The 13,420-nt window shown below is 41.8% G+C and overlaps 1 protein-coding gene across 3 annotated transcripts in view; it reads left to right on the top strand.

The window, feature by feature from the left end:
* Positions 1-13,420, top strand: part of DSCAM (DS cell adhesion molecule) — a 487,286-nt gene that overhangs the window by 309,363 nt on the left and 164,503 nt on the right. For 2 of the 3 annotated variants that reach the window (XM_074534053.1, XM_074534061.1), the window contains exons 10-11: positions 2,876-2,995; positions 7,732-7,905. In XM_074534053.1, the coding sequence (XP_074390154.1) occupies positions 2,876-2,995; positions 7,732-7,905 (294 nt within the window). The remainder of the gene's footprint in view (positions 1-2,875; positions 2,996-7,731; positions 7,906-13,420) is intronic. The other variant, XM_074534069.1, reaches the window with a different exon arrangement.

Here is a 13,420-nt window from a genome sequence, read left to right as displayed (position 1 = left end):
AAGCAAATGTTTTCTCTGAGTAGATAATTAGAACAGGATGGGTGATCGCCCAGAGCTGTTGCTGCTGGGATTTCATGTTCAATGTTTACCTATTGTGAATTAACATAACCTACAATAAATGTTTCTCAGCGTGGCAGCCATTTGGAAAGCCAAAGCGTTTGTCAGCAGTAAATATATTTTCTAGTACAGAGAAATCTCTTGCCTATATCACTGCTGTTTCCTTCTGTTTCTTGTAGCTGTGTTCCAAAGAGCATTTCTGTAGTTAGGCAATAAACAGCTTTGCATTTTGGCCATAGTGAGGAAACGGTCCAGTTAGGGGGATGTCTTGGTTTGAACAGCCAGGTGTCTGCTAAGGAAGGCAGGAGCCTCTCCTGAAATGGAAAATGTAAAACCCCTCCCTATGAATTATTATAATTTTGAAATTAACGGGCAATTAGGTAAAGATATGGGAGTAGGAATAACAGTTCTTTATTAGGGAAAAAAAAAAATTAAAATGCAGTGATGCAAATCAACACTGCCAGAGTCAGACCATGCCCTGCCCCCTGTGTGTCAGGGCGGTGTCCCAGCCCCATCCCATGGGGGCTCAGCCCTCCTGCAGTGCCAGCTGTGGCTCTGCTGCAGCAGGGATCCTGCACAAGGGGGGAGTTTTCCTCTGCAGCTCCAGGGCTGCTGCAGATGGGCCTGGGCTCCTTCTGGCAATGCAGGGCAGCAGAAAGCTGCTCCTCTGGCAATGCAGGGGGCAAAGGCTGCTGTGCTGTGCCAGGCTCAGATTGGATCCAGGTAGGAATGCTTGGCTCCTCCCCTGGGCGGAGCATCTCCCCATGGGATGCTGGGATTGGATCAGCCCTGCAGGGACACTCAGTGGCCATGGACAGCAGAGATCTCCTGGAGGGAGGGTTGGCTGTGGGAGAGAGAAAGGAAAAACTGCCCCAGGAACAGCAGAGATCTGCCCCAGCTCTGACTGATGGGAACAGAACACACACCCCCAAACTAAAACAGGAGGTTATCTTCCCTCCAGAGGACTGCTGTCCTTTTTAAAAAGCAGCTCAATCTATGAATGTGGAATGACAAAGCTGGAGGGGAGTCTGGATTGTGAAGGCACAGGGAGGAAGGCTCCAGCTGTTGTGAGCAGGGGTCTCTGAACCTGCACTGAGAATCTCCACAGACCTTCAACTCTGAACTCACACCAACACTGGCTGCTCTTGTTTGTCCTTCAGGAAAACTTGGGACACTCTGGCACAATGAGAGCAAATATTTGCATGAATTATGAGAGTGTTTATACTGAGAAAAAAACGTGAGGGTCATGTGTTAGAGCATTGGTGCTTCTGCTGTGTTTCTGCTGCACAGATTTTCTCAATGGATAATTAGTCCCATATTCATGGGCATTAAGAAATATTTCAGGCCCCAGGAAAAATATTTACAGTGCTGAGGTCCCTCTCAGTGGTCCCTTGCATTTTCTTGGGCTAAAACCTTTTACCAGACTTTCTTTCTTAATTTGTGGCACTTCTGGAGAGACAGCTCAGGGGTGGATCAGGAAAAGGATGGAGGGTTGGGTCCTTTGTTCTGTCTTCCTCAACTTTCAGACAAATTCAGCACTGCCTGGATCTGGGCAATCTGTGAGGCTTCAAATTTTCCAGTGGGATGAGTAGAGCAAGGAACTATAAGGATTTCTGCTGTGCTGCCTTAGAACTCAGAGTGTTGCTGAAAAAAAGGGGGGGAAAAAAGGCAAAAAAAAGCAAAAAGAAATCATTTGAGAAGAAAAAAGTCTGTCACATGCCCAGTCACTCTCTGTGGCCCTGTGAGAAATAACAGAATGAAAAACACGTAGAATAAAACTACAATTAAGTGACTTCTTTTTCTTTTAGATGTTTACACTTCCATGTTCTGAACTAAAGAGCAGAGGGTCAACAAAATACTGTGACTTTAACTGACCATAATACAACCATTAAACACTTTCAATATTCAAAATTTTAATAGGATTTTCCACAGTCTTCACAACTTTCAGCCCCTTTTTCATTATTTTGTCAAATATTTAGGTTTTACTGAGACTTGGACATTTGGAATCAGGCTTTCATGTCAAAATTTTGGACCTAACATTGTCACAAGCTGTTTCTTCATTGTCTACCTCTATTGGGAACATGTAGAGCTTTACCTTGATATAAGCAGCTCTTATTTTATTTATGCATAATTAGGTACATGTGGAAGACTCATTGCAGTAGTTTTATGCTACCTCGGGATAAGTTTAATAATATGTGTACATTGATGCACTGAAATAAGATTTCTTATCAGCTTAATGCAAGCAAATTGTGTTGACCCTCTCTCTGGCTGGTTGGAAGGCAAAGTCCCATCAGAAGTTATGGTTAAAAGACCCTCATTTTAATACTAACTGATTTGATTGCTAATAAAAGCATTATTTGCTAAGGTTATTTATATAAAATAATTTTTTTTTCCTAAAGCTTGCTAGTTCACTGTTATAAAAAAGCAAAAAGAGAAATTCCATTGTTCTTAGACATCTGACAAACCTACCTTTGGTAGAAAGCATTTATTTTCTGTCCACAATAATATGATTTATCTATTACTCCATTTTTAACCTCTCCCATGGAGAGGTCTTATAAACTTATTTTGGTATCCTGTAAAGACTGGTGGTTTTGTCATGCCTGGTAAGAAATAAATTGAGGTTGTGCACAGAAAGTGAATTATTTGGTAAAACCAACCTTAGTGTGTTACTGGATCATCAAAAAGCTGGTTTTAATTTTTGCTTTTCGCCATGAAGTGTTATAATTCTGCATGTGACTGCTCTGCCATTTTGAGATACCAAATAAATTGCCAATAAATTGCTGGAATTCTGATGTCTCCCTTTGCTCCCTTCCCACAGTGCCCCCCAGGTTTGTGGTGCAGCCCAGCGACCAGGATGGGATCTACGGGAAAGCCGTCATCCTCAACTGCTCTGCCGAGGGCTATCCTGTTCCTACCATTGTCTGGAAGTACTCTAAAGGTAGGAATCCTGTGGGGACCACTGGGGACAGGCCAATTCTGCCTCAATAACATCCCACTCACCCCTAAGTTGCCATTTTAATCTCCAATTTGCCAGGGAGCAGCAGGGTCCAATGAGGGACATACCAGTTGTGTTTTATTCCTCATAAATCATCTACCCCAGTAATGGATTCTTCGCTTCTTTTTTGCCAAGGTTGGGATTAAATGTGTGAGATGGTATTTCTTGTTTGGATTTAGATGTTGATTAGTTCTTATCTCTGTTACAGTCCCACAAACTGTGAGTTCTGCAGTACTTTAACAAGCTAAAAATGTATCTCTCTTTCTACAAGGCCTTTTAAGGATAAACTGTCCAATTAAAAAATGACACCTTAATTATTTTTACTTTTAACCCAATAACCAACCACCTGTGCCCACAATGGGGACTTTTTTATCCAATTCCACAAAACCACCCACACCCAGGGAGAAGAAGGTGAAGAAGAAGGAGAAGAAGGTGAAGAAGAAGGACCAGCACCCTAAAACCTCCATCTTGCTTTCTATCTATTCCTGTATTCTAAACACTTAAACTCTGAATTTCCCACCCTGTGATATCACACACTTCTATTCAAACTCGACATCCACAATCCCAGTTTTGTCATTCCATTTTGGAAGCTTCTCCATGGCCTCAGGTCAATCCAATGTTCTCTTGAGGGCCAGTGCCTGACAGCACAGAAAGTCTGAGATTCTCAGCATCCAGGGTCCCAACACCCCAGCACAAAGTTCTGGTCACTGTCCCACACAAGGCTGAGCTGGTTGGACTTTTGCTCTGCTCTGGAGATGTCCTGGCTGTGCCTGTGAGCCCGTATCAGCTCAGCAGGCAAGGGATGAAAGGGGTGGCTGGGAGAGAACAGACACAGCTTTAATTGAAACAACCAACAAGGTTCACCAGCAGCATTTGGCTGCTTTTTTTCCCTCCCCTTCAAAATTTGTGACAATATGGCCAATCACATCTTTTCAGCAAAAATGGAAGGTCAGGTAGCATTAGCATAAGCAGTAATTCAGTATGAGCTTTACATAATGCTTTAACATTTTCTCCTCGTGTAACAGAGCATTAAAAGTGGCCCCACTTGACCCTCCGTAACCATAGGAAATTGAGTGCTTTTTAGTTAAAATGTGCTGCCTGATAGATTGCATCTTCTAGCCAGCTGTCTTCTGGAAGGTTTTAGCAAAAAACCACTTTCTGCAAGCTCTGTACCAAATCTAAATGAGTTAATTCCTTAAAAAACAAAATGAGGTGCTATTGAGAAGAAATCTTTATGTATTGCTGCATGTAATTTTTTGTTTTCTTAGGATCTAATTGTAAATATTCAAATTGTATTTGAAGAAAAAAGAGTGAGAGAAAAGTCCATATTAAAGACTATTTGTGTTCTTATTGATAAATTAGGGTTTGTTGCAAGCATGCAGTATTCCAAATTCCAATAATCTCAGTGGTATGTGGTATTTTAATTCTGAATATAGACCACAAAGAGACAATTCTGGTTTATTCTCTTTGTATGCTGAAGGAGCACAAGCCAAGCTAGATGAGTTGTAATTACCTGTGAGGAGATAAATAACCAATATTGGAATGGTAGAATCATGGAGTAGTTGGATAAATCCCCTTTCAGACTCATCCATGCAGATGTACATGATAAGATTCTCTCCTGCTCAGGAAGGACTTTGGCTGCAATAGCAGTAAAAATGTGTGTGCAGATTAAGAAGACTTTGCAAACTGCTGCACATTTTTTTTTCAGTTTTTCCAGTAGCTGTCCTCAGGAGTATCAGCCCTTTTTTTCTGTGAATACTAAATTGTTCCCACAATTTTTCATGTGAAGAAACACAGGAAGTGAGTGGGCAATCAATGGCAGTGGGCAGGCATCTACAGTTAGTAAAGCATAAATATGCATTCCAACAAATGACAGGAAAAATTTCTTGTTAAAGGAAAAAGCTGACAAAAAGAATAATGGGACAAGCACATGACTAAAATAGGTGAAAAATCAACAATGGCAACTAAGTTTTGTATGAAAACATTATCGTTGTGGCATTTTTAGGCTCATAGTATTGATCACCAGGCCTTCAAGCCATAAGTTCCCAAAGCAGACTCTTTCGATCCAGTATTTTTGATATACATGTCAGATTATTTTTTTTTAATATTCTAGGTGTTGTATTTGTAGGTTGTTCTAGCTCACTATGTTACACTAAATAATTCCCCATAATATTTATTCACTGTATTTCCTTCTGGGTTGACTCAGCCAACTGTTTATAGTGATTAATGTTGACAGATATTAACTTTGTGTACAGAAAATAGTGTGAGAGAATTCCATTGAAGAAGAGTACATTTTGACTTCCCTGAAAAATCCCATGTCTGCTGCCAAAATATTTTTTTACAAGAAATGTGTCTTGATATACATTTAGGGAGTCTTTAATGTTGGAGGAACCTGAACTTGTTGTGACAGTACAGTAGGATCCTGTTTTCTGTTCCCTAAATTACCCAGTATCTTATTTCCAAGGAAAAGTATGTTCTTTCTTAAAACCAAACTGGATACAAAAATCTTTGGCTTCCTGTTTTTATGGACCTTCCATTTTTACAGTGCTGCCAAAAATGTCTGATCAGTGGTCTGAGCTTTTTGTTGTTTTGTTTTATTTAGGGTTTTTTTGTGGATAGTTTTGAGGGTTTTTTAACAATGCACTTTCTCAATAAATCCTGGCTGCAAACATGGCAGAACAGAGATTTTTTTTTTGTGTCACCAGTCCATCAGCTGTAGCAGGAAACAAGAGGAACAGTCACTGATGTGGTTTTCCATGTTATCCAGGGTTTCATAAACAAGGGCCTTGAGGTCCCCTGAGTGTGCCATGTTTACTACAGCAGACATCCCTCTCAGTCATAAGAAATTCATTTGCTGTTTGCATTAGGGATGCATACTGCCATGACTGTTCAGCTGTAATTGTCAATAATTCAGCAGCCTCTAAATGTACAACAAATGTGCCTTTTCACCCATGAAAGGGCTGAAAATCTTCATTTCCTCTCTCCCCCTTCCTGGTTCTTCTGCTTGGTCCTTCTTTTGCCCCTTTAATATGGGAAAATTATTGCTGCTGTTGCATTGCTTATTTGCATGCAATGAATTCAGTTTCGATAACTGTCTTGGTTTGAACAGACAGGTGTCTGCTAAGGAAGGCAGGAGACTGCCTTGAAATGGAAAATGTAAAACACCTCCCTCCAAATTATTATAATCTTGAAATTAAAGGGGCTCTCAGGCAAAGATATGGGGATATGAATAACAGTTTTTTATTAGGGAAAAAATAAAATGAAGTAATACAAACCAACACTGCCAGAGTCAGACCATCCCCTGTCCCCTGTGTGTCAGGGCGGTGTCCCAGCCCCATCCCATGGGGGCTCAGCCCTCCTGCAGTGCCAGCTGTGGCTCTGCTGCAGCAGGGATCCTGCACAAGGGGGGAGTTTTCCTCTGCAGCTCCAGGGCTGCTGCAGATGGGCCTGGGCTCCCTCTGGCAATGCAGGGCAGCAGAAAGCTGCTCCTCTGGCAATGCAGGGGGCAAAGGCTGCTGTGCTGTGCCAGGCCCAGATTGGATCCAGGTAGGAATGCTTGGCTCCTCCCCTGGGCAGAGCATCTCCCCATGGGATGCTGGGATTGGATCAGCCCTGCAGGGACACTCAGTGGCCATGGACAGCAGAGATCTCCTGGAGGGAGGGTTGGCTGTGGGAGAGAGAAAGGAAAAACTGCCCAGGAACAGCAGAGAACTGTCCCAGCTCTGACAGATGGGAACAGAACACACACCCCCAAACTAAAACAGGAGGTTATTTTCCCTCCAGAGGACTGCTGTCCTTTTTAAAAAGCAGCTCTATCTATGAATGTGGAAAGAGAAAGCTGGAGGGGAGTCTGGATTGTGAAGGCACAGGGAGGAAGGCTCCAGCTGTTGTGAGCAGGGGTCTCTGAACCTGCACTGAGAATCTCCACAGACCTTCAACTCTGAGCTGTCCCACACTCACCAACACTGGCAGTTCTTGTTTGTCCTTCAGGAAAACTTGGGACACTCTGGCACAATGAGAGCAAATATTTGCATGAATTATGAGAGTGTTTATACTGAGAAAAAAACGTGAGGGTCATGTGTTAGAGCATTGGTGCTTCTGCTGTGTTTCTGCTGCACAGATTTTCTCAATGGATAATTAGTCCCATATTCATGGGCATTGAGAACTATTTTAGCCCCCAGGAAAAATATTTACAGTGCTGAGGTCCCTCTCAGTGGTCCCTTGCATTTTCTTGGGCAAAAACCTTTTACCAGACTTTCTTTCTTAATTTGTGGCACTTCTGGAGAGGCAGCTCATGGATCAGAACAAGAATGGAGGGTTGGGTCCTTTGTTCTGTCTTCCTCAACTTTCAGACAAATTCAGAACTGCCTGGACCTGGGGAATCCATGAGGCTTCAAATTTTGAAGTGGGATGAGGAGAGCAAGGAATTATTAGGATTTCTGCTGTGCTGCCTTAGAAGCATTGGTGCTTCTGCTGTGTTTCTGTTTTCTCTGACAGACAGAAATAGAATACACACCCCCAGCCTAAAACAATAACAAACGATCCTGTTCATTCTGATGATGCCAAAAGCCATTTTCATTGCCCCGAGCCTCTAAGAACAGGAAGCTGCATCTTGTGCCTTGTTAAAAACAAAACCATGAGATGCTTTTTAACCTTTCTCCGCGGGTTCCTTGCTGCAGGTGCTGGGGTTCCCCAGTTCCAGCCGATCGCGCTGAACGGCCGCATCCAGCTGCTCACAAACGGCTCCTTGCTGATCAAACATGTGCTGGAAGAAGACAGTGGATACTACCTCTGCAAGGTCAGCAATGATGTGGGAGCAGACGTCAGCAAGTCCATGTACCTCACTGTTAAAAGTAAGAACTGAAATGCTTCTCTGTGATCCAGATATTGCCATTGAGTGAAAAAAGGCTTTACTGCATCTGTAGTGTGGAGGGAAGGGAATGGGGGGTGGAGGGGAGAGGTTGGATTTGTTGGATTTTGATTTAATTTGGGCTTTCAGCTCCTTGTGGAACTAAGGATGGTTAATAAAAACCTTTGTTTGGCACAGGAAGAAAAGCAAATTTGTACCAGGTCTGAATGCAATCCCTGAGTCATGAAGGGAAAATAAGAAAGTTGTTCAGGAGTACAAAAAAAAAAAAAATAACAATGGAGAAATCCCCACAGCAATTGTCATAAATCTCAGAAGCTGAAGGAAATGTGGCTTCAAAAGATACTTTACCAATTCTCAATGTGTCATAGATGGAAACTATATGTGCAATTACTATAGGTAGATATCACAAGATATTACAACATACTCTAAGATTTTGTAGATGCAGCCATAGTAGTTATTTTGCCTTGGCCAGGTAATTTTTGGAAAATCTATCTAATTGCACAAGCTCTAATTGCTGTACTTTCCAGGTTCAAGAGACAAAAGCAGTCCAGTTTTCAAGTTCATATTAGCTATAATTCCTTGAAACATCAACACAGTTTGGAAAATAGAGGAAGTATAATGGGGAAAAAAAGGTGTAGAGATAATATAATTTCTCTCACTAGAGGAAAAAAGAGAGTATTGACACATCAGCGTGCCAAATGTTCCTGGATGACCTGTCAGACCAGTACTGAAGGAGGTGACCACACTATGTACTTTCATGTTTTGAAAGGTTTTTGAAGATTTACAGAATGCTTTGAAGTTCTGGGATGCCAATTACCTTGAAAAAGTTTCGCCTTTGAAAGTAAAAAGATTTTTTTTTTCCAGAAAGGAAAAAAAATAGAATTTATTCTCTACTGGAGAGTGCACTTTAGACCATTAATGTTTAGGTTGAGGGGTGTTGTTTGTTGTTGAGAATTAATAACTAAGTAAATTTAAGAGTGTCAAACATTTGACTCTAATTTAGAATAGTGATTCTATCTTCTAAAAAACAACATGATGACCCCTCCACCAAATATATTAATTGGACATTTTTTCTGTGGGCTGGTAGAAGTTCCAGCTTCTGTGGTTTGCAGAACTGGCCAGTTTTGGGCCAATCTTCCCTTGCAGGAGTGAGGCACTGCTGTAATATTCTACCAGAGCCAGCTTCCCTCTGCTTGGCAGCCGTGCACGCTGCCTGTCTGATCACTGCATGCAGTTTCATGTGTGATAAAAGAGCATCCCTTATCAAATAAGAGCAGGAGCTTCCCTGGGGAGGCAGCTGCTGTTTGAATCTAATGAAAACCCCTCTGGCTCTGAGATAGCAGGGAGCAGCCTGTGCCCCTCACACACCCACACTGACACCAGTCCGCTCCAGAGCACTGGGAGGGTGCTGGGGTGTGCATGGAAGGGGCAGAGCCTGAGCTTCCATCAAACACTCCTTAAGGACAAGATGCTCTGGTGAAATGGGCTGCATTATGGCTGGATCCCCTGTTCTGGTGGTGTGGTTGTGGCTCATAATATTTGCACCTGGTCAGGTGGATTGGCTCCAAAGTGAGGACTTGGATTTGCCTTTCATCTCTCTCCTCATTCATGGTTTCCTTTTTCTGTGTGGATCCTGTTCCTGGACCCTGGTCCTCAAGTTTAGCCCTCCTCTAGATAAAAACATTGATCTTCCTTCATGAAACTCATGGTGTTCTTGATTAGTTGATCCTTCTCCACAAGGTCACCCTAAATGCCTTCTTCAGGCAGAGGTGGAGGGTGAGACCTGGCCCATGCAGTTGTTTCTGGGTGACAGAGTTGGTAAGTAAGAAACACCTTCCAAAACATAAACAAGGGTTAGCACTGATGCATATTTTTGTGGCTTCCTTGTGACAAATTGCCTTCCTACCTTCCTTCAGTCTATTTATGGGTTATCCAAGAGCAGTAGCTCACATCTGATAGAAAAAGCAGAGTGGCTTAGATGGATTTGGTCACTGATCATGAAATTAGACTGACCCTCAGAAAGAAAAAACATAGCAGCAGTCCCTCTACATTTAATTCCTTCACTTCTTGTTCCTTGTGGCACAAATACCTCATGCAGGCAGGGGCTAACCACTGATGGCATCACTGAACTTGGAAATAAACCCACTCGTGCACAGGAGATTCTTCTCCTCCTTGAGTGATAAAGTTTTTACCTACTCTATTAGTAACTCTGCTGGATAAAATTTTACCTTTCACAGATCTTATTGAAAAATCTCTTAAATGAGCTGATGCTTTACTCCTTTAGAATTTCCATTGTCACCTGTATCTAAACAAAAAAGATGTTGACCTTTATTGCCAAAAGAGAGTAGGAGTTTTTTTTGTTTCAGTAGTTCAGGACTGGGCAGGATGAAAATTGATTTAATCTATTTTCATTACTTGCTACCTCTAAAATGGATGGATTTTTTTCCTAGTAAAAACCTATGTCAAGCTATAAACCAGCTTGGCTTGCTTAACATAACTCTCAGTGCTAAGGGAGAAGTTGTAACAATTCCAAATATTCATTTATTTAGTGCCTCAGTGTTTTTCGAGTGACACCTTCGTGTCAGAGGAGCTGATCCAAATTCTTAGTTGAAGGGAGATTGCATGAGAAGGGAGTGCAAAGAAACAGGAAAAGAAAATTAAAAAAAAAAAAAAAAAGAAAGAGGCTTCAGGAATACCATCAGAAATGTGAAAAGAGCAAGCTGCCAGCATCAATGCTGAATCAGGAACCACAGGGCAGAAAATTTTCATTTAGCAGCTATTGTCCTGCTCCCTTTCTTTTCAAGGAATGGACATAAAAAATCATGACCAGTGAATTTTTCTCTTCTTGTGATTCAAGGATTAGTAGTTCCCAAATTCCATATTCACTAAGACACACAATATTAGAAAGTTATGAGAGATCTGGAACAAGGCATCTAGTGCTGTCTTGAGAAATGACTCCTGGTGCTTGGGATGAGAAGACTTCTGAAGAATTTCTATAAAGGATAATGAGCCTTTAACATGAAGGGAAGAACTAAAATTATTTAAAGGTTGCCTGGGAGTCACAGGGGAAGAGATGACTGCTTAAAACAGACTGCCTGCCTTCATCTGAATAAATGTCACACTTCCTAATTCCACTTTAGGGGCTGTATATAATGTGATAGAATGGTATCCTGAAAAAATTACCTCCTGAAAAGCAAGCTTGCATTAAGGCTTGCATGTTCCTGTGTAAATAATCTGTTGGAGGCAACCACATTAGCCCTGCCCCTTCTTAAATCTATCACTTCTTTTTGTGACAGTGTGGAGCCTCACAAGTTTTAATCTGATCATCAAAACATTTCCAACAAATCCTGTCTGCCAAGAAAACAGAATTGCTTCATTCACTTTCCCTTCAAATATGCTTAGCTATTGGCATTATATGTGTTTAATACATAAACCTAAAGCTGTCAGTCAGATCCACAGCTCCTTCCAGCAGGAACATGCTAATCCCAGATAATTCTTTCAATGCCAAATTTCACCACTTAGACTTTTTTCTGAAAAAAAAAAAAACAACTTTAAAAATTGTTGCTTATGACAACAGCTGATGGAATAACAGGAGAAGAGGCTGGTGGGGAAAGGGGGCCTGGTAAAACTGGTAAAATGTGGAGGCTGTTCCTGCATCTTGTCATGTTTTTGCTGCCCCTGCCTCTCTTACACTGCTGTTTGCCCATGTTGACCATGACCTCTTCCAGGCCACATTTGTTCCTCACCATCTTCACACAACTCATGGAGCAAAGAGACCTCAGTCACACACGCTACTGCAAAAGAAATAAAATATAACAAAAAACCCACAAATAAACCCAGAAAATCGTTATGGATGGAGACCGAATGGTGGAGCTCTTTTCTCCTCTGCAAGCTAACAGTTGTTCCACCATATGGCTGAAGCACTGCAGCATTTGTTTATTGAGATGGATGGAAAGCTCTGCCTGTGAAGTTTTATCCAGGCTGGATAAAGGGACAGTTTCCATGTGACCAGGCAAATGAGTTTGCTCTGCTGCGACACCAGCAGCAAAGCCAGCAAGCTGTGATGGAGAACTCACTGTGCTCTGCTCACCAGGGTGCCTCTAAATGCTCATTTTAGTCTTTGGGAAAATAATTCCTTGCTGAGAGCACACGAATGCGGAGATCAGCCCAACTGCTACTTTTGTTTGTGTATAAAAAGCCAATTTCTCATTAAAATGCATGTATCCCACAAGGTGTCAGTAAGGGTGGCATTGCCTGTTCTACATTTGCAAAGATAGATTATTCATGATATGTGGTAAAGAAAGCTTAAAATCACTGTCTCTAATACCTCCAAAAACACTTATAAGAAAGACAGCAATAATGCTATGTCAAATTCACCTGAGCCCAGTTATTTTCATATTTCTTAATCTTTCTTTGCTCCATTTTTCTCTCAGCCCCGTGGTCTGCAAATACTATTTTCTGTGGAAAAACAAAGCAAGACAAAAACTCCCTTCTCTTTTTGTGTGCCCTGATTTACTGTTTTCTTCTTCTGACATTCTGCCATTTTTTTAAAGGCTTTTTCATTTATTTGATTCTTCATCCTTATTTTGCAGTTATCTCAAGTAGGGCACACTTTCGTGAAATGGGCAAAATTAGCCAAGATTGGTAAAAATTTTTAGCTAGATGGCTTGCACGTGTCCTGAGAATGAAAGAGTGGGGCAAAGGCAAAGAAAACAAAAAATAATTTTCTTGAATTGCAAGCTACTCTTCCTTGAATTGCATGAGCTACTCTCATGCCCAAATCAGTCCTGCTGAGCTGGTGAGCTGCTCTTGCCCATCTTTGCCCTTGCCCTCATGACAGGCAGCTCTCTCCCTCTTTTACCACCAATTTCTTGGCAATCAAAGGTAAAAATTGTGTTAACCATGAGGTTGTGAATGAACTGTCCAACTCCAAGTCAGTGGTGATGAACTTCAGACCCTTTATGTTTTAATTTTGTGTTCCTGCCCATAGCAGGGCGGTTGGAACTCAATGATCTTTAAGGTCCATTCCAACCCAAACTGTTCCATGATTCTATGACTCAAATAGTTTATTCTCATTACTCTAATTGTTTCTTTTCATGACTCCAATGGTTTATTTTCATGAAATGCACAGTCCAAAAGACGCCACGAGTGAATCTTGGATGAGATCTCCCTGGATGCAGGCGCTCCCTCTTGTTAACAAAACAGCCCATTTCTTTCCCTAACGAGGTCCTCCCACAACCAGAAAAGAACAGGGGTCTAAATGCTGCTTTCTGCCTCTTCAAAGTGCTGGCACAGCTTTGATTTAGGGACTTGCACTTTAATCACCCATCATGTGTCATTACCCCGACAGGCGGCAGCAGCCGCCAGACACGAGCGCCGATAAATTGCGCCGAGAATCGCTGGAGCGATCCTTTGTTGATTTTCCTTTACAGCTATTCCATGGCAGATCAGCTGTCATAACAACACAGTGCCTCTGGCAACAGAGGGAAATTAAACAT

Source organism: Zonotrichia albicollis, chromosome 2 (assembly GCF_047830755.1).
Source record: "Zonotrichia albicollis isolate bZonAlb1 chromosome 2, bZonAlb1.hap1, whole genome shotgun sequence".
Classification (NCBI taxonomy): Eukaryota; Metazoa; Chordata; class Aves; order Passeriformes; family Passerellidae; genus Zonotrichia; species Zonotrichia albicollis.
Note: the sequence above shows the minus strand (reverse complement) of the source record. Positions and strands in the feature narration are given on the sequence as shown.